We start from the raw sequence: 23965 nt of genomic DNA, 5'->3' as shown, positions 1-23965 counted from the left end.
TCCTTACACTTGCAGAGGCAGGCGGCGGAACCACTGAGCTAAATCCTGGCTATTGGTGGTTTATTTTGCCTTGCAAATGCTTTTTAATAAGATGTGGTTCCAGTTGTTGATTCTTCATGGTATTTCCAGTGTGATCAGAGTTTTGTTCATAAAGTCTTTGTCTACACCAATGTCTTTAAGAGTTTTACCTATTCTATCTTCCAGCAGATTTGGTATTTCTGTTTTTTTGTTTTTTGTTTTTTCTGCGCTCAGATCAAGTGTAGAAACCGTCATAGTTAAAAAGGTCGGTCATAAAATCTTTTCATCATTGCTCAGAAATGATTAGCCTTACACACACACACACACACACACACACACACACACCATAGCCTTTACTGTTTTAAGTTATTTTACAGATATGTTTCTCAGCTGGAAGGTCTTCTGATACTCAGATTTGGCTATTTTCATCAGTGTTTCTGTGTTAATATTTAGATCTTTGATCCATTTCAGTTTTACTTTAGTGTATGGTGAAAGATATAGGTCTTCTTTTAATCTTTGGCATGTGTAAAGCCAGTTTTTCCAGGACCGCTTATTAAAGAGGCTATGTGTCGACCAGTGAAAATGTTTGGCTCGTTGGGCAAAGACAAGATGTCTTAGTGTGTTTGAAGTTGTTTTTGCACCTTGTAATCTGTTCCATTGATCCTCAGGTGTGGTGTTTTGTTTTGTTTTGTTTTGTTTTGCCAGTACCTAGTTGTTGTTTTTTAATCACAGTAGCTTTGGAGTATAACTTCAAAATAGGCACTGTGATGCCACCTGCTGTGCCTTTATTGCCCAAAATTGCCTTTGCTATTCCAGGTCTCTTCTGATTCCAAATGAATTTTAGGATTGTTTTCTCTAACTCTGTGAGATATGCTATTGGTATTTTGATTGGGATTGCATTAAATCTGTACAACAATTTTGGAGTATGATCATTTTCACTATATTGGTTCTTCCTACCTTAACAACAGGTCCTTGTGCTTGCAAGGCAGGCGGCAGAACCACTGAGCTAGATCCCCAGCCCTATAATGTCTTTCTTAATGAGTCTTGGCTTGAAATCTACTTTGCTGGCAAATAGAACTGCCACTCTTCCTTTTTTCTGAGTTCCTGTCATATTAAGTATTATTTTCCATCCTTTGACTTCCACTCTCTGAATTTCTTTTTGGGTTAAATGTGTTTATGCAGCATACTGTTGGATGCTTCTTGATCTGTTCTGCCAGTCTGTTTCTTTTGATTGGTGAATTGAGACCACTTACATTGATGGTTATAACTGATATATATTGACTTATCCTTGTCATGTTATTTTCTGTTGTTAGTCCCCCCCACCAACTTGTCTGGTGGATTCATTCTCTTGGGTTTCATATTGTTGTAATGCTCATTATCTCTTTCCAGAATGCCCTTTGGAACATTGTGGAATGCTGGTTTGGTGATCAATGAATTTCTTCAGGTGTTATCTGTCATGGAAGTAACTTATTTCTCCATCATTTTTGATAGATAGTTTTGTGGGGTACATCAATCTGGGTTGGAGACTGTTTTCTATTACAGCTTGAAATTCTTCAAACTCTCCTTCACTTGAAGGTTTGCGTTGAAGTCTGTTGTGATTCTGATAGGCGTTCCTTTATAGGTGATTAGTTTCTTTTCTCTAACAGCTTTTATTTATTTTTTTGAGACAGGGTCCTAGCTATGTAACTCAGGCTGCCCTCAAACTCATGGCAATCCTCCTGCCTCAGCCTCCCAAGTGCTGGGATTACAATGTGCCACCATGCACAGCTCTAACAGCTTTTAATGTTGTGTTCTTTTGTTGGAATTTCTGGAATCTCGATATTATAGGCCACGGTGTAGATTTTTTTGATCATGGCTAATTGGAGTTCTATATGCCTCACTTATCTGTACATCAACTTTGGTTTCTATTGTGTTTTTTTGAGACAGAATCGCACTATTTGTTTTGGCTGGCCTAGAACTCACTAAATAGCCCAGGCTGGTCTCAAACTTATGCCAATCTTCCTTCCCCAGCTTCTCAAGTGCTTGGATTATAGCCATGCAGCACCATGCCTGTCATGTATGTCAAATCCTTTTCCATGCTTGGGAAGTGTTCTGTCATAACTTCTCTAAATAGTTTTTTTTTTATGTTCTTAGCACAATCTCTTGCTTTTTCATTGACTTTGATCAATCTTATGCTATTCTTCTTTGCATTATCTAGCAACTATTGGATTGATTTTCATGGTCCCTTGCTATTTTTAAGAAATCTTTCTCTTCATGATTGCTAACCACAATCTTGTTGTCTATATCCGATATTCTGCCATCACATGGCTCATTCTGCTGTGTATACTTTCAATGGCATTTTTAATATCCTGAATATCTATTTCAATCTGTTTCATGTATTCCATTTCTTTCCTATGTTGCACATTCTTTTTTTTTTTTTTTTTTTTTTTTTTTTTTTTTTTTCGGGTACTGGGGATTGAACTTGGGACCTTGCACTTGCAAGGCAGGCGGTAGAACCACTGAGCTAAATCCCCGGCCCCTACATTCATGTTTTTTTTTCACTTTTCTGAGTTCCTCTGTTTTTTTTTTGGGGGGGGGTGCTCTGTACCTGCTCAGAATCACTATGTCTTTCATTATGGCCATCACCTCTGTAGTTGTCTGAGAAGCTATTTTCTTTTGGTTTTTATTTTGTTTGACTTTTTCTAGAGCCTCGTTCATCTACTTTGTGATTTCCACTGTTACCACTTCAGAGAGTCCAGGTAGGTAGCTTGAAATTGTTCTACCTCATTGCCCCCGGGTTTGCCATTGGTGATCTGGAAGTCTAAGGTTTCATCTTGCTTAAGTGTCTTCTCATTTTCTTTTTAGTTTAATCCCCGAGTTGATGCTTGTAAGTTGCTTATGGCAGGGATTTATTGCTTACTGCTAATATCTTGGACTCTCCTAGGAAATAACTACTTCTCAGAGATGTCTTCCAGGTGTAACTGGCTTTTGGGTTTTGAGTCTGTTGCAAGGTTCTACCTCTTTAATTTATAAGGAATGAGAAGTTGCTGCCTATTTGGGCTAGCCCTTGCTCTTTGCCACAGACCTATAGTATTATTTATGGCCCTTAGGCAATTCCAGCATTGGCATACCAGGAAGAACAACCGATTAGAACAATTATGTCACCTTGGCTAAAGTAGTACAATCAGCAATAAAAATAGCATCAAACATAGCCTAGAAGATAGAAAACTGTGGTAATTATTAATTTGCCACTTATATTTGTGGTTATATTACAAAGTCAAAACAAACCAGAAAATTGTATATAGTAAATATGCCCTCAAGATGTGATTTTTTTTTTTTTTACCCTTAGGGGAGAACATCTAAAAGGGGCCAAGGGGGGAAAAATAGAGAAAGAGAAAGAGATTACGAGGAAGGCTGAAAGACAAAGAAAGATTATGTGAACTTTGGGAAACTGGTGAAGAAGACAGGAGGGAAAGAAAAGGAAGAAATAAAAACAAGAACAGAAAGAACAACAACAAAAAAGCTAGAAGCAATGGTCACACTCATAAAAACAAGAGCAGATAATGAAGAAAAACAAAAACAAAAAGAACAAAAGAAGAAAAAAATGTCCATCTCAAGGTGTGTCTCTGCTGTCACTGATAGACAAAGTGGGCAGACAGAGCCCAGATCTGTGTTAATCCCAGAAAACCAACTGTAGATTCATGGTGAGGTAGTGCATAATCCCAGACAATCTCTACCTTTAGTTCTACTGCAGTTCAGGCTGATTTCTGGCTGTGAGGCTGGAACCTGATTTGTTCAGCCCATCACACTGTGTGCCTCCTGCCAGCTTGAATTCAGCTCCTTGACAGCTTGAACTTGGCTCTGTGACCTCCTTCCGATTTGAATTCAGCTCTGCCTCACCCTGACATTGGAAGCTGTTAGACAGAGCAAGACTGCAGCTGCTCTGCTTTCCAGGATCGGTCGGCCCCTTTTTAAGATGGTGACTGGCCAATTGCCGTCACCTGGGGAACATCTGAACCTGAATACCTCATCAGTCACTGTAGTCTGCTGCATCCACTGCTCCATTCCACTGGTGCATTTCTTTGTGGAGGCCTCTGGAGTCACCAGGAGTCATACTGCCTCTGCAATTTCCAGCCACTTCTCCCACACAATGAGTCGGAACTCAGGTTGAAAACACTTCTTGCCACCTCCTTCTTGTGCATTGAGGTATCTCTCATTGCTCTCCCTGTGGGCTTTAACTCTCACTTCAGATCCTTGCAGGGTCCTGGGGACCCACTTCCGTTCTTCTCTTCCTCATGTTGCTATATTCCAGCATCTGGATACCAATTCTTGTAGAGGCTGTTTCTCTGCTGTCCTTTCCTTGTCTTTCTTTTCTTTCTTTCTTTCTTTGTGTGTGTGTTGAGGTTTATTATAGTGAAAGATTTTTCTTTCAGAAAAAGAGACTATAACTGGATTTGTTTTATTACCATTCTATGCATTTTTGCTTTTTATCATTTGAAGATTTATTATTAGATTCAAAATATTTAAGATCATTATGACTTTTTGATTAAGTACCCTGGGATCATTATGAAATGACTATTAATATCACCAATAATATTCCTTGTTCTGAAATCTACCTGTCTGATATTAATGTAGCTACTCTACATTTCTTTTGGCCAATGTTATGGCATATATAATTTTTCATCTTTTTATTTTTAATATTTATAGATTTACTTTTTTGTTTTTTGAGACAGGGTCTCACTATGTAGTTGAGGCAGATCTGGAACTCACTATGTAGCACAGGCTGGTCTCAATCTCACAGTGATCCTCCTGCCTCAGCCTCCTGAGTGCTGGGATTACAGGTGTGCGCCACCACGCCCGGCCTTTTTCTTTCTTTTAGACAGGGTCTCACTGTGTAGTTCAGGTTGGTCTTGTGCAATTTAGTGACTTAGCAAGATTGTCTTAAAAATAAAGAATTAAATCAGGCTTGGTGTGTACACCTGTAATCCCAGCACTCAGGAGACTGAGGCAGGAAGATTACTGTGAGTTAGTGGCCAGCCTGGGCTACATAGTGAATTCAAAGCCAGCTCAAATTACATAGCAAGACCCTGTCTAGGAAAAAAAAATTTTTTTTTTAAATAATGGCTTGAGATGTAGCTCAATGTGAAGTCCCTGGTGTACGTGTTCGTGCACGTGTGCATGCACACACACACCCACACACCCACAGACAAAATGAAAAACAGAAAGGCAGGAAAACATATGCAAGGGGATACCTATTGTTATCACAGATAAGATGTTGAAATCATCTTACAATGTACCATTAAAGGGGGGGAATCAATTTAGCATAATTGTCCAGAGGAGATCAAAAGAGATAGAGGTAAATCTAAATAATAGAAATTCTGAGAAGAAAAATCACAAATCAAGGGAGAAAAAGTCACTATCACATAATTCAAGAGTTTCCCAGAAATGAAAGCCCAGAGTCCACCTTGAAAGGGTTCAAGGGCTTGACACAGTGCATGGAAAGACTTCTCAATGTATGTGCATTCTTGAGGAAAGGAAGAAAGCTATGATGAGGAAGCACAAAGGACCAGAACTCAACATGACTTCAGACTCCTTTTAGCAAGGGGAGATGACAGACAGGGTAGCAAAACCTCAAGATAATGAAGGAACATTTTCAGATATGAAGTCTCTCAAAAAAGAAAAATAAATTACTCCCCATGCATCCCTTGTACAGCAGATACTCTCCTGAGATAAGGTAATGAACGAAGAGGAAGAAATTACACAGGAAACAGGAGACTCAACTAAGGAAGCGTCTAGGGATGATAACACATTAGGCACTGGGAGGAACCAGTTCAGATTAGGGTGAGTCAAGAATAACTGATACATAGATAAGGTGTACAGGTCTTTAAAGACTGAGTGCACTTAGTGACACAGAAAACTAAGCCAATAAAAATGCAACAAGGGCAAAGTTCTCCAGTAGTTGAGTCTACTGCCTAGTTCAGCAGTGATAGTTTAACCAGTCATAAATTAACACTATGATTAAATTAGAAGTATTAATAGGGAGACAGGGGCTATACATGCTTACATGGTAAGCAAAAGGAAGAGAATTCAAAAGACAATGCCTAAAACTGAAAAAGCAAGAAACAGCCACGAGAACACGTTAAACTGGGACAAAGTGACCAAGAGTTGAAAAGAAGCAGAAAAAAAATAAGAACAGGAAGGCAGAAGAATCACTTGTTTTCATAACAAACCTTGCCCCTGGACCATTTATTTTCAATGCACGGTAACTAATTTTCCCCCTAAAATGCAGGATATAGAACTTTTAGCCAGCTGGACCTGAACACCTATAATCCCAGCACTCCAGAGGCTGAGGCGAGAGAATTGCCATGATTTAAGAGGCCAGTGTAGGATACATAAGAGTTCAAGGTCAGCCTGAACTACATAGTGAAACCTTGTCTGAAAAACAAAACAGCAAACCTTTTAGCCAGTGTGAACTACATGGTGAGAACTTCTCTCAAAAAAACCAAAAAATAAACCGTTTCCAAATCTTTTTAGATTTTCTTTATAGCTTATATAAATGAGAACTCCTTTCACTTTTCTGTATCTAGAAGGGTGACAGAATCAGGTGTGTGAAGAATCAGGCAAAGCTGGTTATTCCTGCATGGTTGTAGGATCAAAAGCCTTTCAGATGCAAGATGCAATTAATTACTGTTAAGTGTTCTATCTTACTTACTATTCAAAATATTATTTACTATGAAAATGTGTGGTTTTTTTTTTGGTACCGGGGATCGAACTCAGGTCCTTGCACTTGTGAGGTAGGCGGCAAAAATATGTTGTTAATGTTATACTAAAATAACTTACAGAGCTGGGTACAGTAGCATGCAGCTGTAGTCCCAGCTACTCAAGAGGTTGAGGTAGGAGGATCACTTGAGCCAAAAAGATCAAGCCTGGCTTGGAAAACATGGTGAGATCCCATCTCAGAAAGTAAATAATTAAAAAAATCAAACATACTTTAGTCCAGGGTCAAAGTTTGGCCTCAGATATATTGAATAAGAATTACTTAGCAGGAGCTCAAGGCACTGTTTAAAATGCAGAACCTGAGGCCTGTTTCAGAGGGCCCTTGGAAACTTCAATTTTCCTGGCAGGGGGTACCAGAGATCAAACTCAGGTCCTTGCACTTGCGAGGCAGGTGGCAGAACCACTGAGCTAAATCCCCAGCCCTGGAACCTTCAATTTTAACAGGACCCCTGTGTAGTATGTGGTGAAAACCAGTGCTCTCACTCAGTGTATTAATGATCCAGTGGGCTTCATTAATAGCAGTACTTAAGCATCTGCAAATGAAGGTCACTAGCAGCAAAGTAATCCTAGCAGGATACCAGTGGATAATACTGTTTCTGCCTGAAAAATTCCATTTATAAAGACTTCAAAGAAATCCACTGTATATGTAACTCAGTGCATGAGTTTATTTTCTTGCCAGAAATATTAATTATAACCTCTCAGCCAAATCTAACACAAATTATTCAATTCCATGCAGTGAATAAATTCATTTGAAACGACATCATTCCCAGAGCACCTCCTTGGAGCAGCACTGCCTGAGGCCGCCTCGTCACCCAGATGCCTTAGTCAGGTGCACTGGAGCAAGAAACATGGGGTGCACCTGGGACAGTCTCTGAAGCCTTACTTAAAAATGCCTTCTATTGACCAACTCACTGATCCTTAAGTTTTAAGCTTGTCAGAGAACTACTTAATGCCCAGTTAACTGATGTATTTTACTTTCTTCTTCCTCTTCCATTTGAGCAATATTTTTTAAAATTTTTGTGAGACAAGGGCTTGCTATAGTTCATACTGGGCTTGAACTCACTATGCAGCCTGGGCATTTGTGGAACTTCTCCTGCCTCAGCCTCCTGGGTGCTGGGATTACAAGTGTATCACATACCCAGCTGTTTGTTGAGCAACATTTTAAGGGTCAATAACTCATCCTGCTTCTTTTTGAGGGTTTATGCTGTAGGTTATCCTCTGAATCCCTGGTGCGATTTTTTCAGTATTTTGATTTCTTCAGGCTGCTTTCCAAATTTCTGCACTGTCCCAATATTAACTGATGCACCTTATCCTCTTTAGTTCCCTTTTCTTTTTTTCCCGGTAGCAGAGATTGAACTCAGGACCCTGCACTTCTCAGGCAGGTGGCACTGAACTACATCCCCAGCCCTCTAGTTCCCTTTTCTACGGGAATATTAATGTGCCAACTAACGCCGAGGTGCTGATATACTCATGAAATGTATTCCTCAAATGCCAACAAAACTGCTGGGATAGCCAGGATACCAGCCGCAGTGTGGATGACTAGTATCCTCTGAATTACTCTTTAGTATCTTGTCTTTTCCAAATGCAAAATCACTAGGATTACAGACTACACGGGGCAGAGTATTGGATTTTTTTCACGGGGTAGCGTGAGCTGTGTAGCCGAAATTGAGCCTATGGTATTTCCACAAAGGTTTAAGTGAACAAAGTGTTCATTAAGTGTCTATGTCTGAAAATGAATGAGACTCAGTACATATTTTTTAGAACTTCTCTGAGGTGAGCTTTTCTGGCCCAACCAATAAATAGCTTGGAATAGCAGCTTAAACTTTTTATCCATATCTGGGCTATATCAAAGTGTTGGCACTCTCCCAGGTGTCAAAATTTAACTTGCCATCAAAGAAAACTATAAAATGAACACATAACTTTCATTTTCTCAAAAATGGAGCAACCAGATTTATTTAGTTTAACATTTCCACTCATCTAAAGAGAAAGATGCTGGTTTGGGGATGTAGCTCAGTTGCGCTCCTGCACACAAGCGCAAGATCCCAAGTTTGATTCCCAGTACCAGACAAAAAGAAAAAAAATAGAGAAAGATGTCAAAGAAAACCTAAGACATACACACAAGTGCCCAGCCCCCTAAACTTAGATAACCCAAATAAAAAAAGTAGGGACAGGCTGGGGATTTAGCTCAGTGGTTCCGGCGGCTGCTTCATAAGCACAAGGGACCCGAGTTCAATCCCCGGTACCCACCCCTAAAAAAAAGTAGGAACAGTTCTGTTCAGTGAAGTAAATTATCTTCGCTTCTGGAAGATGTTTCCACGTCCCATTCCACGTCCTCTTCCTCTTGCAGCCACTGAAAAGAAAGAGAAAGGGTGAAGAAGACAGATCGGCACGGTCAGTGAACGGTCATGGTGCAGAGCAGCTGGAATGCCGTGACATCAGCTCAGATAGACCTCAAAGGTCACCAGGTCCAACATTACCCTGGCCCATCCTCACACTGCACAGTGAGGATGGGGACCCAGGAAAGGTGGGCCTGGCACGGACGCCTGGCATCAGAGCAGGGGCCAGAGTTGGACTCCTGCCGCCTGGTTCAGCACTGCTCTCTCCAAGTGGCTGAGAAGCAGCACGGAGAACAAAAGCGGTTTGAGAACCATACAAAAGATGAATTCTTGAGCTGGCCTGTGGTAAGCTAATAAAACATTACAGATGAATTTAATTTACTTTTTTATTTTTATTTTTTTGGTACCAGGGATCAAACTCGGGTCCTTGTGCTTGCGAGGCAGGTGGCGGCACCAATGAGCTAAATCCCCAGCCTGAATTTAATTTACTTTTAAAATTCTGAAACAAATACAGTTGAGTTAGCATCTGTTAATTGTTAATTCTGGGCAAGGGGTTTTATCACTCTGAACTTCTCTACATGAAAAAAGTATTTCATAACAGCAAAAACAAAATAACGCTCCCTACACAAAGGGTACTAAGGAGACCGCTGTTCTCTATTACCCAAAGGCTTTAGGAGCGGACCAGAACTCTCTAAGGACAGATGAAAACATTCTGGGGGCTACTAACTGGAGTCTCATCCTTCTGTGCTCTTCCAGAGCCTGGAGCTACCCTGAAGGAGGACAGTGACATACATCCACCTGCTAAAAGGCCTAGAGCCAGGGGCTGGGAGAGGCACAAACAATTCAAGAGTCAGTGTGTCGGGTAAACTCACTGCCAAGTAGCTTTTAATGCATAGCCACCTGGCTCCCACTTGGCTGGAGATGTTGCAAATTCTCTGAGACAATGAGGGCAGCACTGAGGGCGTTTTAAAGAATTATATGAGGGTGTTTTAAAGAATTATACTATTGCATTTTTAAAGTCAAAAGCTATCTCACATATAAAATATGCAGCTGAAGATACCAATGGAGGATCCATGGGCTTGCTACGTAGCCCAGGCAGGGTTTAAACTCACAACATAGCCCAGGCTGGCCTCAAACTTGTGGCAATCCTCCTGCCTCAGCCTCCTGAGTGCTGGGATGACAGAAATGCACCACCACACTGGCTTCCCTGCCCAATCTTTCCCTCAACACTAAGGAAGTTTCTAAGGACTACTCTTGTTTTCTTAACTAGTAATGTGGCAGAACTTCTCAGGTACCCAAGTAAATAACCCAACCGGGCTAACTCCTCTCAAGAACAGCCAGGTCGAGTCACCGAGTCCAGCTGGTCACACAAAGTGTGCTAAAGGAGGGATTTATTTTCAAATACAAGAAACTCTGAAGCTAGAAGTGAAGCTCCCATTAGTGGGCACGGATGGCTCAAACCTGCTTATTATATCTGGAAAGGGAGTTCCACTGTCAGCATCTCCCTAAGTACAGGCTGGTGTCAAAGCCCATCACCAAGTCTCCCCAGGAAGGCTGCCCTACTGCTTCAGGAGTCAGCTTATCCACATCCTGGTGTGGGCGCTCAGCAAACTGGACAAGAGCAAGCTGCCCCGGGAATCTTGGACAGAACTTCTGAAAAGGAAGAACTTCCCAGAAATTCATTATAGACTTATTAACTCTTTCACTAAAGACAAGGAGTCCACCTCCTTAAAGAAGTTACTTGCAAAAGACAGACAGGACAAGGCTGTCAAAGCCTCAAAGGATCGCCCAGGTCTGTGGGGAAAATGGGCAACATTGGGTGTGGAAACAGCTGAGGTCAAGTCCATCTCCGTCCCTAGGCAGTAACAGGGCCTTTTCCTAAAAAATACAAGATAAACTCAATTTTAAAAATCAGCGAAGGACCTACCTTGGGCCTTCAGAATAGCAGCCTTTCCCCGGCCAGCCCCCGAGCCTTGGTTTTTATTTTTCATGCTCTTTAACATGGGTGCATTTTTCAGCATGTCAGGCAAAATCAGAAAGCGGATCTTGCTGCCACGGATGTACACCTGCTCCAGCTGTGCCACTCGGCCATCTCTGTACGTGACTGTGATGTTGGACATCTGGAAGGGAATCATTAGTGACTAGTAAGGGTCAACAGCACCAACAGAGGACAGGGTACACAAAGAGGAAGCGTTGACTAGTGAGAGAGAAGTCTAGAAATGCACAAACTGATGTGACAAGAGAAAAGAGTGAGGAAAAACTGGTGAGACACTGCAGCAATGTCTGGTACTTACCGTGTGCACCAGGGACTGTGGTAAATACTTTACATGATTAATTTCACAATACCTCCAGGGTAGATATGGACTCTCCCACTTTTACAGATTAAAAACCAACAGAAAACAACCCCCAAGGCACATGTCCAAGGTCAAACAACTGGAATCTAGAGGATCCAGACTGGAAACAGTCGGCCTGACCTGAGTCTTGTCTCTGCTGGGTCAGCATTCAGAGTTCCTGATGGTGACACGCTCTAAATGAGGTGGTTTCAAATTGCTTGTCCAAACTGTGTCCTTGCCTGTATCTGCCTGGCAGTGAGAATGGAAAGGTACCATGAAAGTCAGGAGTGTGTGCCAGCTGCAGTTCCAACTCTCCTAGTGCTCACTCTAGAAGGCTAATGACAAGGTTCTGCAGAGCAAAGGCAGCAGTGCCTACTCCCAGGGCCTGCAAGAGCTTACACAGGGAGAAGAGAGAGCACTCGGGGACATTTAAGATGCACGGATGAGCATGGAATTACTGTAACCCAGAACAGGGCCATCACTTCAGAGACTTGAGAGGGTCATTCAAGTGTACAGATTAAGGGCTGACAGGGTTAAGGCAGCACCCTGGGAAGACAAATGGGTAGATGCAAGAGGGACAGAGGAACTCTCTAGATGAAGCCAGCCAGCGGACCTACCGGGCACAGGAAAGTGACACAAACTTGCCAATGCCAAAATAAATAGGTACCACATTTACTGTACGAAGTAGCTTATCTTATGAATGTTCTAGATGGAAGAGAGGACTGTATTTAAAGTGGTCAAGTTGTGCTAACTCGCAGGTTGCTGTTGCCATTTCATATTCACTTGCTCTTTTCTTCAAGTGCCAGGTACTCTCTGCTTGAGCATCCAGAGTGCAAAAAGACCAACAATGCTTTGGGTCAGTTATGGTGAACGTTTGTAGAACTTTCAATGATGACAAAAAGCTGGCTGCAGCGTACTTGCTATGGGTTTGTCATCACCTCTCTGAACTGTACCTGCTCTGTCTGCATGGTTAAATGGTTTCTGGAGCGTCAACCTACTGTCCTTGTTCTACCACCAGGGAGTAAGAAAACTACAACTTTTCATCAACATTCAGCTGCAGGTTCCTTAAATTTTCACAGTTCTAGGTTCTTGCCATCCTGTTCTTCCCTTGAAGGATGACACCATAACCACTGGTACCACAAATAAAGTTATTGTTGACTACAGGAGAGAAACTTGGATCCCACCCAGGATCCCCAGAACGAGACACACCCATGAGTTTATAGAAGACAAAATAGGTGAGGATCTCTAAGTGAGGGCCTGCTCTGTTGTGAGTGTCTCCAGAATTCAGAGTCCATCAGTTGCTTCCCCACAAGTGAGAAAAATACAGCACAACAAACCCAACACTTTCGAGCACTAACTAGACACCAGATACTATGCCAGGTGACTGATTTTCCACAGTAATTTTTATTTTATGAGATAGGGTCTAAGTCATTATGTTGCTCAGGGTAGGCTCAAACTTGAGACCTTCCTGCTTCAGCCTCTTAGAATGCTGGGATTACAGGCATGTACCACCATGCCCAGGCCCACAGTAATTTATTTTAAACCACAAAAGCCTATCAGATTCCTGCTGGAGAGATGAATGAAACAAGCCTTTTAGAGGCAAATCTGTCCCAAACCCTTACTCATGGTCATTCTGCCCCTACATGGTCTGCCTGGGGTTTGAACTGAGGTCTATCTGACTGTAAACTCACACTTTTTGTTTTGCTTTGTTCGTTTTTTTTTTTTTTGGTTTTTTGACACTGACCTGGATCTCATTATGTAGCCTAGGCTGGTCTTCAACTCACAGCGATCCTCCTGCCTCAGCCTCCTCAGTGCTGGGATTACAGGCGTGCACCACAATGCCCGGCTAAGCTCACACTCTTACAATGCCAACAGACTACTAGTACTTCCAAGAAGTGCTATAGAGCAAATTAAACAAAAAAAATGCTGTCTCAATTGCTTAACATGAAGCAAGTAAAGAAGACTTAGGAAACATAAGGGCCGGGGATTTAGCTCAGTGGTTCTACCACCTGCTTCGCAAGCGCAAGGACCCAGAGTTCAATCCCTGGTACCTAAACAAACAAACAAAAAACTTAGGAAATATCAAATCTGATCCATAGTAAAAATGTCTATTTGGTGGCTGGGCTACTGCTAAACCACATCACTCCCAGTACATACTGGGATATCTCATTCCTTCTTGTCATAATCCCCTTATCCAGCTTGAGAATTCTAGACTTAACCTAGGTGCTTTCACAAAGGCCCACGTCTGGCTGAACAGGGAATCCCAGCATCCAACAGCTCACTACTGCCCTCAGGCTTCCTGCGGCACCAGGAGAAAAGGCTTTGTAGCCCTACAGTCCTGCTGTCTGTCCTCCAGAGTGCTAATAAGCCCATGCTGTGCTTGAATCATAAAGCCAAAGGCAACTTTTGAATTGACTAGTTTTAATAAAAGGCAGGAAAACCAAGTTTAATCAACTTTCCTAAACAACCACAACAAAACACACACAGCATAAGCCAGATACCCAACTGAAATGACAATCTGGGGCCAAGATGGAAAAAGCTAGGTCCCGGATTGTGAAATAATGTTGGGATATTGGTTTTCATCCACAGTTCCTTGCTCATAATTTCCCATTCAAGGAAGGCCACAGAAACTACAATTTCTCTTCCCCAAGGCAGGTCACAGAAACTTTTATTTTCCTCTGCCTTCTGTCTTAAGAGCTGTCTATAAAGAAATTCTATGATCTACCCTGTCTGATAGACTATGAGGCTCTTATTTCAGAGGGTGACCTTGTTTCATACCCAGCAGGAAAGAACGCTACACAGAAAGACCAAGAAGAACCTGAACAGAAAGACTTTGCTAGGTCTCCCCACAATATTAATACTTCTATTAGTATTAGAAAATAACCTTTTTGGTCCAGTGCCCTTTCTGCATAGTGCCCATGTTTTAATTGTGTCTATGCAATGAAGTTTCCATGAAAACCAAAAAGGCTAGGTGTAGAGGGGTACATGCTTCCAGCCCTTAGGAGGGTGACACAGGAGGGACTGCCACAAGTTCAAGGCCAGCCTGAACTACCTAGCAAGACCCTGTCTAAAAAAAGGACAGGATTTGAGAAATTTCCAGATGCTGAATACGTGGAGACTCCTAGAGGGTGGTACACCCAGGAAAAGCTCCATGCCCTTTCTGCCACACCTCGCCCTGCACATTTCATCTGTATCCTTTGTAGTATCTTTGTAGCATCATATGCCAGTGAACCTAAGCACTCCCCTGAATTCTGTGAGCTGTTTGAACAAATAAGTCAAACCCATAAAAGGGCAGTGGGAATCGTGATTTACTGCTGGTCGGTGAAACAATCCAGGGCTCGTAGCTGGCATCTAAAGGAGAGCTGCAGTCTTGGGGATGAGGCCCGGCAACACCCCACAGGGTCAGAATGGAATTAAATTAGGGGACACCCAACTGGTGAACTCCGAGGAACTGATACCTGGCTTGGTGTGGGAAAAAACCCTACAAAGCTGGTGTCAGAAGTTGTGAGCGTGGGCTGGAGATTTAGCTCAGTGGTGGTGCCGCCGCCTGCCTCTCAAGCACAAGGTTCCCAAATTCAATCCCCAGTACCAAGGTGCGGGGGTCATTGTGAGCATACAGTAGGAGAGACTGAGTCACCTGGTCTTTCCTTCAGAGGAGGCCTCCTGTCACATCAGAAATGTACAGATTTTTAGAACAAATTTCACACACATATACTTATAGATGCCCACTCAGTTGCCACTGATTTAAGAGAAATACCAACTGATGCCATCTACCTATCTCTGCTCTTCGGAAACACACATAAAAGTATTATGGGACTGAGGCAAGAGGATCGTCTTGAGTTCAAGGCCAACTTGGACTACACAGTGAGACCCCCCATCTAAAAAAAAAAAAAAAAGTATTATGGGATAAAGGAACGTGAATGTAATCCCCTCTAAAACAGTTCAATCCTCCCTCACAAACACAAGGACCCAAGTTCAATCCCCGGTACAAAAAAAAAAAAAAAGTATTATGGGATAAAGGAACGTGAATGTAATCCCCTCTAAAACAGTTCAATCCTCCCTCACAAACACAAGGACCCAAGTTCAATCCCCGGTACAAAAAAAAAAAAAAAGTATTATGGGATAAAGGAACGTGAATGTAATCCCCTCTAAAACAGTTCAATCCTCCCTCACAAACACAAGGACCCAAGTTCAATCCCCGGTACAAAAAAAAAAAAAAAGTATTATGGGATAAAGGAACGTGAATGTAATCCCCTCTAAAACAGTTCAATCCTCCCTCACAAACACAAGGACCCAAGTTCAATCCCCGGTACAAAAAAAAAAAAAAAAAAAAAAAAAAAAAAAAAAAAATCTAGGTATCTGAAGAAATTCAATGTCACTGCATTCAGAAATTTAAAAACCTAGGGCAGGGGATTTAGCTCTGTGGTTCCACCACCTGCCTCACAAGTGCAAGGACCCAAATTAAATCCCCGGTACCAACACCCCCCCCCAAAACAAAAACAAAAAATCTTCCTGGTATTGTTACAGGTAGTTTTTTTTTTAACTAACCCAATTATGGGCAAGCTTTTTTTCTGTTATCACTTTAGAACACTAAACTCCACCTAGAGACCATTTTTCTACAGGAGGTTTCTGCAAAAACTAAAGCCAAGAAAAGAGGCACAAACTCCTCCACAGTGGCACATGTCAAATGCATTTCCAGAAAGAAAATAATCTGCTCTTCTACTGACAGTTAGCAAAGAGCCTTTGGCAGCCTTGTTTTGTTTTCAATTTTAGATATTCTTGCTATTCACCAATTTGCAAGTCTGGTTATTAATAAAGTCTTTTTTTCCTTTCCTCTTTTTTCTTCCCCTGCATTGCTGAAAATTGAACCCAAGGCCATTTATATATTTTTTCTTCTGTGAATCACCCATCCATTTTATGACTGGGTCCACTTCAAATCGGGATAGTAACATTCTTGACTTGCAAAAACTATACATTAAATAAATATAATAACCTTTATCATAAAAATAAATCATGAGATGTCCTAAGTATGTGAATAGTGACAAATGAGTTAGAAGACTCCTAATGTTCACTGAGAATCTACAAAGGAACTTTGGAGAACCATTCACAGTAGAATTGTAATAAAATCTACAGCCATCAAGTTTCCCCCCAAAGGCTACATATAGTTTAAGTTTACTCTATAAAACAGAATCATGTGCTTATTCCTTCTCATCATTCCTCACCTTAAAGCACTTAGGTTTTTAGTGGGATGCAACTCAGGACCTTGCGCTTGTAAGGCAGGTGGCAGAACCACAGAACTAACCCCACCCCCCGTTGGATGGTTTTTAATCTTCTAGCAAACATCTGACTAGAAGCTTTTTTCCCCTCAGTGCTAGGGACTGAACTCAGGGCCTCACACATGCTACTGCTCTACCACCAAGTTACACTCTTAGACTCCTTCCAATATTTTATTTTGAGACAGGGACTTGCTAGGCTGTAAATGCCTAGGCTGACCTTAAACTTGTGATCTTGTCACATCCTCAGTAGCAAGGATTACAGGCATACACCACCACATTTCTTCCTACAAAACATTTTTTTCTTCTGTGTTTGAAGAAAAACCCCTCAGTTCCTACTGCCATTTAACAAAGGTAGGATGATTCAGGCCCACTCACAGTTGAGTACAGACAGGAATAAAAACTTCCTCATTTGGGGACCTCTTGTTCTAAATTATCTATCCTCAAGCTGGGCAAAATATTGGGTATGTCCAATTTCTGCATCCAACAAAAACTGGCTCAAAAGAACCATGTGGAGAGTTACAAGGGCCCTTGCTCACCATCACCCATATAGTGTCCTTAGGGGTGGCTCACAGTGACAAAACAAGGGCATTAACCCACCGTCAACATTACAACCTGCAGTACTGGCCACTAGACTGTGCATGTCTTGAAGTTGTGGGGTTTGGTAGGTGGGAGAGCACAGCTCTCTGCCCTTCTAGCTAAACCTCAGATACACAGAAGTACGTACAAAGTACCCCAAAGTACCTCTGACCCACAAAGTACCATTCCAGAGACTTCATTACAGGTTTCATGCATGGGTGAATAAATAAATAAAGCTAAACATTACATATAACCACCTATCTTTAAAACACCCAAGGGAACAAGGCATGGCAACACATACCCATAATCCCAGTACTCTGAAAGGTACAGGCAAGCGTGTCACAAGTTCAAGTCCAGCCTAGACAATTTAGTAAGACATAGTCTCAAAAGAAGACTGGAAGGTTACATGTAACCCCATATAAGGGAGCTGAGGGGTAGCTCAGTGGTAGAACAGTTGCTTAGCATATACAAGGCCCTGGGTTTGATTCTCAGCATTGCCTCCCCACCCACAGAATTCCTACCATACAATTTTTGTAATCTATCTCTAACTTCTTTCAAAGTATTTATAAAATAAACATCAAAAACCCAAAATACATGCTGGGAAGGTCGATGCCAGTAGTGGTTATGTTTATTTATTTTTTTTGGTACCGGGGACCTAACTCAGGTCCTTGTACTTGCGAGGCAGGCAGTGAAACCAGTGAGCTAAATCCCCAGCCCTAGAAAATCTTATTAAAACCCAGTATCAAGCTGGGCACAGTAGTGCACACCTGTAAACTCAGCTACTTAAGAGGCTGAGGCAGGAAGATCACAATTTCTAGGTCAGCCTGAGCAAGTTATTGAGACCCTAAAACAAACAAACAAAAAAAGGCAAATCAACCAACCAAGTGACCACAACCACTACTACCACCACCAAAAGATCCAACGTCAAATATCAAACACTAAACTCCAGCTACTGTCTGGTATAGAACAAGCAGGGAAAGTGTTAGGAGGATGCCCTCATTTCCAAAGGTCAGTCCAGGAAGGAAAGATAGCAGGGGGTACTGCAGTTGTCCTGGGCCTCATAGTCCCTGAGAATGAAGCGCTCAGTGTTCATCCGGGCCAGCTTAGCTCTACACAGTCTGCTGGGTTTTAGTCAATGTGCTTAGGTTCTGGCAGATTCAGCAAAGCCTTGTCATTTTGACTCAAGCAGAGTTATGGGCTGAACTGTATCCCTGCAAAAACTCACATGTTGAAGTCCTAAGCCCCAGTATCTCAGAAGATGAGCATATTCAGGGAATCTTTACAATTAAGTTAAAAATGAAGTCATAATACAATATGACTATAAGAGATTTGGACAGAGACGCTACAGACATGTGAAGACACAGGGAGAAGACATCACCTAAGGTGAAAAGAGGTGGAATATAGCCCCGCTTCACAGCCCTCAGAAAGAACCTACCCTACCAACACACGAAAATGACTCCCAGCCTTCAGAAATGTGAGAAAACAGATTTTTGCTGTTTATGCCACCCAGTCTACAGAATTTTGATAAAGCAGCCCTAGCAGACTAACATAGGGAGGGAGGCAGGTGACTGGGCCCCCATCAGCAGTGCAGCATGTGACATACATCTACTCATTTCCTCTGTACTGTGGCTTAAAGTCAAGATGCTATTTTTTATCCCTGACTTAGAGGAGAGACCAGAGGGACAGGGAAGTATAAAGTTCATCCTAAAATAACATTAGGTAGCACACTACAACCCAATCCTGGGTCTTTCTAATTCCACTGTTGGTGCACTTTGCATATGTGTGCTTTGGATCTGAGATGACCATGGCTTATTGGTCAGACACGTTCACATTATACATGGGATGTCTTGAGGCCCCAGAAACTCTTGAGGTAAGTTATTCAAATAAATGAAGTATGTGAATAAACACATGAAGAGTCACTACACAGACTCAGCTGTGATGGCACATGTATGTAACCCCAGTACCCTACGAGGCTGAGGCAGGAGGGTCACAAGTTTGAGCCCAGTCTGGGCAACTTAGCAAGATCCTGACTCAAATTAAATTAAATTAAACTGAAAAGGGCTGGGGAAGATGCCTTAATCCAGAGGACTGGATCTATGTAGTTGGCACTTTACAAAGACAAAAAATTACTACAGGGCAGACCTTTATACCACAAAGCCAGTTACACTTCCCTGCGCCCTTCTGCAGAAAGAGATCAGGTGACACAGATCTCCACAAAGCTCATACCATCCATCTCTACAGCACTGCCACCGATGAGGTAAATCTGCGTCACCAGATATCTCCTTCTCTGCGTGCCAAGGAACTGCCTGAGCTGGTTAACCGGCAGAAAGACAATATATGCTCAAAGCTGCAGATAAGTCACAGACAACAGGCTGTGAAGAGTGCAGGGAGCTGACAGCCTCCAGGTATCACCTTTGGAATCTGTCACAGCATTCACCCTGAGGCTGCTCTTCAAGGCCACCAGCCAGAGCCTCACCAGTGTGGGCATGCTGAAGCCAGGCCATTTCTGCGCATGCTAGACTCCTCATAGGAGCAATCTCTGCCTGGCTGAGATTCCCTTGGAGCTATGATGCAGCCTGAAGCTCTTGCTGCTCAATCTTCTCTCCTTTTCCCAGTCAGATCTGCAGCCCAGCTCTCCTGTCTACTCTGGCTCCCTTGATGTTATCCTTTTTCGCCATTTTCCTAATAAAGTCTTGCAATCTAATTCTGAATTGGCAACTGCATCTCAGAAGACCAAAATAACACCACCCCACTTTACTGAAGAAAATGAGGTGATTAATATACCTAAGGGCACGTGATCAGAATTCAAACATACATTTCTCTTTGATTCCAAAGCCCAACTACTTCTTAACCAGTAGTCTCAGAGCAAGGAATATGTACTGATACTTTATAAAGTAATGCTATAAAAATCCATAGGACTATATAAAAGATAAAGTAGTGCCATTTCCATCTCAGAAAGCCGCTTCATTGTCAGAGGAGGGAGACTATGTAGATGAATCCTTTAATCTCATTCTTTATTTTTGTGGCACCAGGGAATGAACCTGACGCATGCTAGGCAAGTGCCCACCACTAAGCTACAGCCCCAGCCCATATATTCTTCCTTTATGGATTGCAAAATTACTGACAAACCTGTTTACTTCACAAAGCAGTTACAATAATCAAATGAGACTTCTCCTTCAAGAAAAAAGGCAAATACAGGATGTAAATTGATTTTGCTAACTGCAAAGCATAAGTAAAGGTAAGTGGATAATGGCTCTAAACCACAAAGGGAATACAATCACTTCTCTCAATTAGACCCCTAAAAGATAGCATGATGGAGGAAAACAAAAGACAAAATCTAATATAGTAAGTCCCTGAATTACGAATGAGTTTCATTCTGGAACATTCCTAAGTCCAATTTGTTCTTAAGTCTTGACAAAGACTTGAGATCTTAAGTCTTGACAAAGTGAGTCTTACACAGTACACCTGTGAAAGTTTGCAGCTTGAAGGTTTGTAAGTCAGGAACTTACTGCAAATAGCTTCTCTGCCTTAAGATTCTCTCTTATTTGTGCACAATGTCCCAGAGGCTATTAAGAGTGCCTGACACACACTGGGCTTTCATTAAATAACTGCTGAATGAGAACAACCTCATAAAGGTCTCCCATCAGCAACTTTCTGTCCCGAGACACAGACCCCAAGTCCCCTACATCGTCAGGTGCAAAGCAGAGTGAGTACCTGGCAATTCATGTTGTCCTCCGCTTCAATAAGCTTCCCCCGATATACTTCACCAGTGTTTGTCTCACATGTCACAATGTGGCCCTCAGCCTCATGCAGGACTTTAATCGGCACACCAATAGACATCTTGACAGGGAGAGAATTCTATACAGAGAGAGAAACAAAAGTCAGTTTATCTTTGTGAGGCCTGAGAAAGCCTGGCACTCCATAAAACTTTGCAAAGATGAGCCAAACAAACACTTAACACATGCTGGCTGTGGTGGTTAATGACTGTGATTCCAGCATCTGGAGGCTGAGGCAGGAGGACTGCTGCAAGTTTGAAGCCAGCCTGGGCTACAGGATAAGGACAGCCTGAACTACACAGCAAGACCCTGACTCAAAAACAAAAACCAAACAAACACCAAAACTTTACTTTCTATATAAAGAGGTAAGCTACTGACTTGGAAAACCCTATAAGGTAAACAGATGTGGGCAGGATAGTAACTTGGACAAAAGGGAAAGCTAGGGCTGGGGATTTAGCTCAGCGGTTCGGAGGCCTGCCTCACAAGTGCAAGGACCCGAGTTCAATCCCCGGTACAAAAAAAAAAAGGAAAGCTAACCGTAAAGAAAAAAATGTCCACCTTCTCCCTCCCCACTGAGCGTCCCTTTATCCAAACCATTAACCAATATTGTATTTATGTCGTGGGGAAAGGAACAGAAACACATCTGCAGAATATACTGCCAACCCACCATTGTGGTTGACTGCAGTTTGAGAATCATTACATACACTTAAGCTGTTCAGTAGTCATTGTCTATATACAGCTACTTAAACAGAATAAAAAATGCAGTCCTCAGTCACACTAACCATATTCCAAGCTCAACAATTACATGTGGCTGGTGGATATGGTACTAAGTGGTACAGACAGACCAAAGGGCCCAGAATAATCTGAGAGGAAGCTGCTTTAATGAAGTCTTTGATTCTCCACTTATTTTTCTACCAAGGTTAAAAAGAATAGAAGCTAGTTTTTTTTGCTTTGTTTTGTTTTTTTTTGGTACCTGGGATGGAACTCGGGTCCTTGCGCTTGTTGAGGCAGAGGCAAAACCAATGAGCTAAATCCCTGGCCCAAGGCTAAAAAGAAAATATCAAGGTGTTCATATAATCAGGAAAAGTGCTTGACTTGATCTAATTTAAAAAGGGCTCAGCCCGGCATGGTGGCGTACACGCTTGTGATCCCAGCCTTCGGGAGGCTGAGGCCGGAGTATTGCTGTGAGTCCGAAGCCAGCCTGGGCTACATAGTGAGTTCCAGGTCAGTATCAACTACATAGTGAGACCCTGTCTCATTGAAAAAAAAAATTAAAAAAAATAAAGGGCTCTTTATTCTAAAGAGATAGTTGACTCAAAATTGGAACATATTACATGTGTACAAGAGACAAAGGGAACGAAGGTGAGGTTGGCAAAGACAGACTCCTTGGTGAGGGCCCTTGGCTTTCAGCTTTAGAATTTTGCATTTTATATTAAAGACAGCAGGGATTAAAGGTAGGGAAAGAAAAAAACTAGAAGCATGCACAAAATGAATAGAACGTACAGCTTAAAAACAGATAAACATATTAAAACTCCTGAAGGGTGGAAAGCATGAGACCACGGCCAGAAAGGGGACTGGACGCAGAGGCGTAAAGAACGCCATAAAGGATGACCCAGATAGGACATCTGGGACAGTAATAATTTAAAAAATGATTTCAAGATTACTGCCTGAATGTTTCCAGAAGCAGTGACCTGGAGAGGTACAGGAAGTGAAAACCATTTACTTTGGGGGAAAGCTAGACTGTTAAAAGCGCTACTGAGACGGACCCGTTTGCGGGGGCCCGGCTTCCCGCTTCCCTTCCCCCAACTCCTCAGCAGCACAGCTTCTCTAGGCTCACGGGCGCCTCAGCCTCCCCTTGCCCGCCTTTTCTCACCGACTGGAGTCTCCTTTTCCTCTTTCTCCTCTTTGGCGCGAGAACCTAGCACGGAAGATACGAAGCTGCAGGCGTGCAGAAGGCGAATGGCGGACCCCGCGCTCCCAGAATACCACGCGTTCCCAAAATGCAGTGCGCAGGGCCCGTTCCTTTCCTTTCCCCAGTGGTAAACGAGGTCTAGCCTCCGCTTCCTCCTCACTCCGCCGAGTTGGAAACAAGGGCTCCGGTATTATGGTTCCGGAACAGGAACAGAGGAGGCTGACGACAGGGCCCGGGGGCGGGGGAGCGGAAACACCGACCCTTCAACCCCCAAGGGAGCTCGGAGGCTCACACTGCCAGGCACCCTACATCAAGGACGGGCTGATGATGGCAGGCGGGGATCTGGGTCCTGGGCCCTCTTGTCGGAAGTGGCAAGAAGTGGGGAGAAGAGCTGGAACCTCCCTTCACAATATGACTTTTGAATCCCACCACCACCAGGTAAGGGGTACTCAGAGCAACACGAGGTATTTCGTCCTATAGATAGAGAAACAGGTATGGAGGAGGAACTGGCCTGGGGCAGTCCCTAACAGGAGTCGGAAAAGGGCTGCTTGGAGCCTCTGTGAGGCATTGGTGGGACCAGGGATAACACCTGAGGCTGCAGAGGGATGAGCCTGGCGGAGAGGGAGTTTGCTAAGGGGCAGAGTCGCTGAGGAGCCAATGTTCGCTATACGCCGGGGCTCCGGGGCGGGACTCAGAGAAAGGGGCGGGGTCCTGGGACTCCTTGTGGAAGGGCCTGCGCGTCTGCGCCGAGGGGCGGGGCCACCGCAAACCGAGACTACGAATGGCCGGGGCGGGTTTAAAGCAGGAGGCCGGGGCCTCTGGAAACTGAACTCGGGGAAGGGGCGGGGCTTGTCAAAGGGGCGGGGCCTCCGCGTCCCAGACCTGGAAGGGACGGGGCGGGGCTTGGGGTGGCCCAGCCGCCCACTCCGGCGGAGGAACGCGACACGCTCTGGCGGTGTTCCCAAATCTGCAGAAGTCGAAG

At 43.1% G+C, this 23965-nt stretch overlaps 2 protein-coding genes and 2 non-coding genes across 4 annotated transcripts in view; 1 reads left to right on the top strand and 3 right to left on the bottom strand.

The window, feature by feature from the left end:
• Positions 1-243: 243 nt before the first annotated feature.
• On the bottom strand, positions 244-313 carry LOC117285773. Its single transcript, XR_004516897.1, has one exon. It is a non-coding gene; the product is annotated as a small nucleolar RNA U2-30 (small nucleolar RNA).
• Positions 314-378: 65 nt separating this feature from the next.
• LOC117285774 lies at positions 379-455 on the bottom strand. The gene has a single exon (XR_004516898.1). It is a non-coding gene; the product is annotated as a small nucleolar RNA U2-19 (small nucleolar RNA).
• Positions 456-8503: 8048 nt separating this feature from the next.
• Positions 8504-23079, bottom strand: Snrpd3 (small nuclear ribonucleoprotein D3 polypeptide). Its single transcript, XM_010603908.2, has 4 exons — positions 22945-23079; positions 21010-21153; positions 11038-11230; positions 8504-9124 (listed from the first exon to the last, which is right to left on the bottom strand). Exons 2-4 carry the CDS (start codon positions 21133-21135, stop codon positions 9063-9065), a joined length of 381 nt encoding a protein of 126 aa, XP_010602210.1. The 5' UTR covers positions 21136-21153; positions 22945-23079; the 3' UTR covers positions 8504-9062.
• A 128-nt stretch (positions 23080-23207) lies between these two features.
• Gucd1 (guanylyl cyclase domain containing 1) overlaps positions 23208-23965 on the top strand; it is a 19737-nt gene continuing 18979 nt past the window's right edge. Inside the window, exon 1 of the mRNA XM_033762358.1 lies at positions 23208-23421. The gene's annotated coding sequence lies outside the window, so the exon portion shown is untranslated. The remainder of the gene's footprint in view (positions 23422-23965) is intronic.

This window comes from Fukomys damarensis, unplaced genomic scaffold (assembly GCF_012274545.1).
Source record: "Fukomys damarensis isolate Sample0158 unplaced genomic scaffold, DMR_v1.0_HiC HiC_scaffold_12, whole genome shotgun sequence".
NCBI lineage: Eukaryota > Metazoa > Chordata > Mammalia > Rodentia > Bathyergidae > Fukomys > Fukomys damarensis.
The sequence above is the reverse complement of the archived record's forward strand: the minus strand, read 5'-3'. Positions and strand labels throughout refer to the sequence as shown.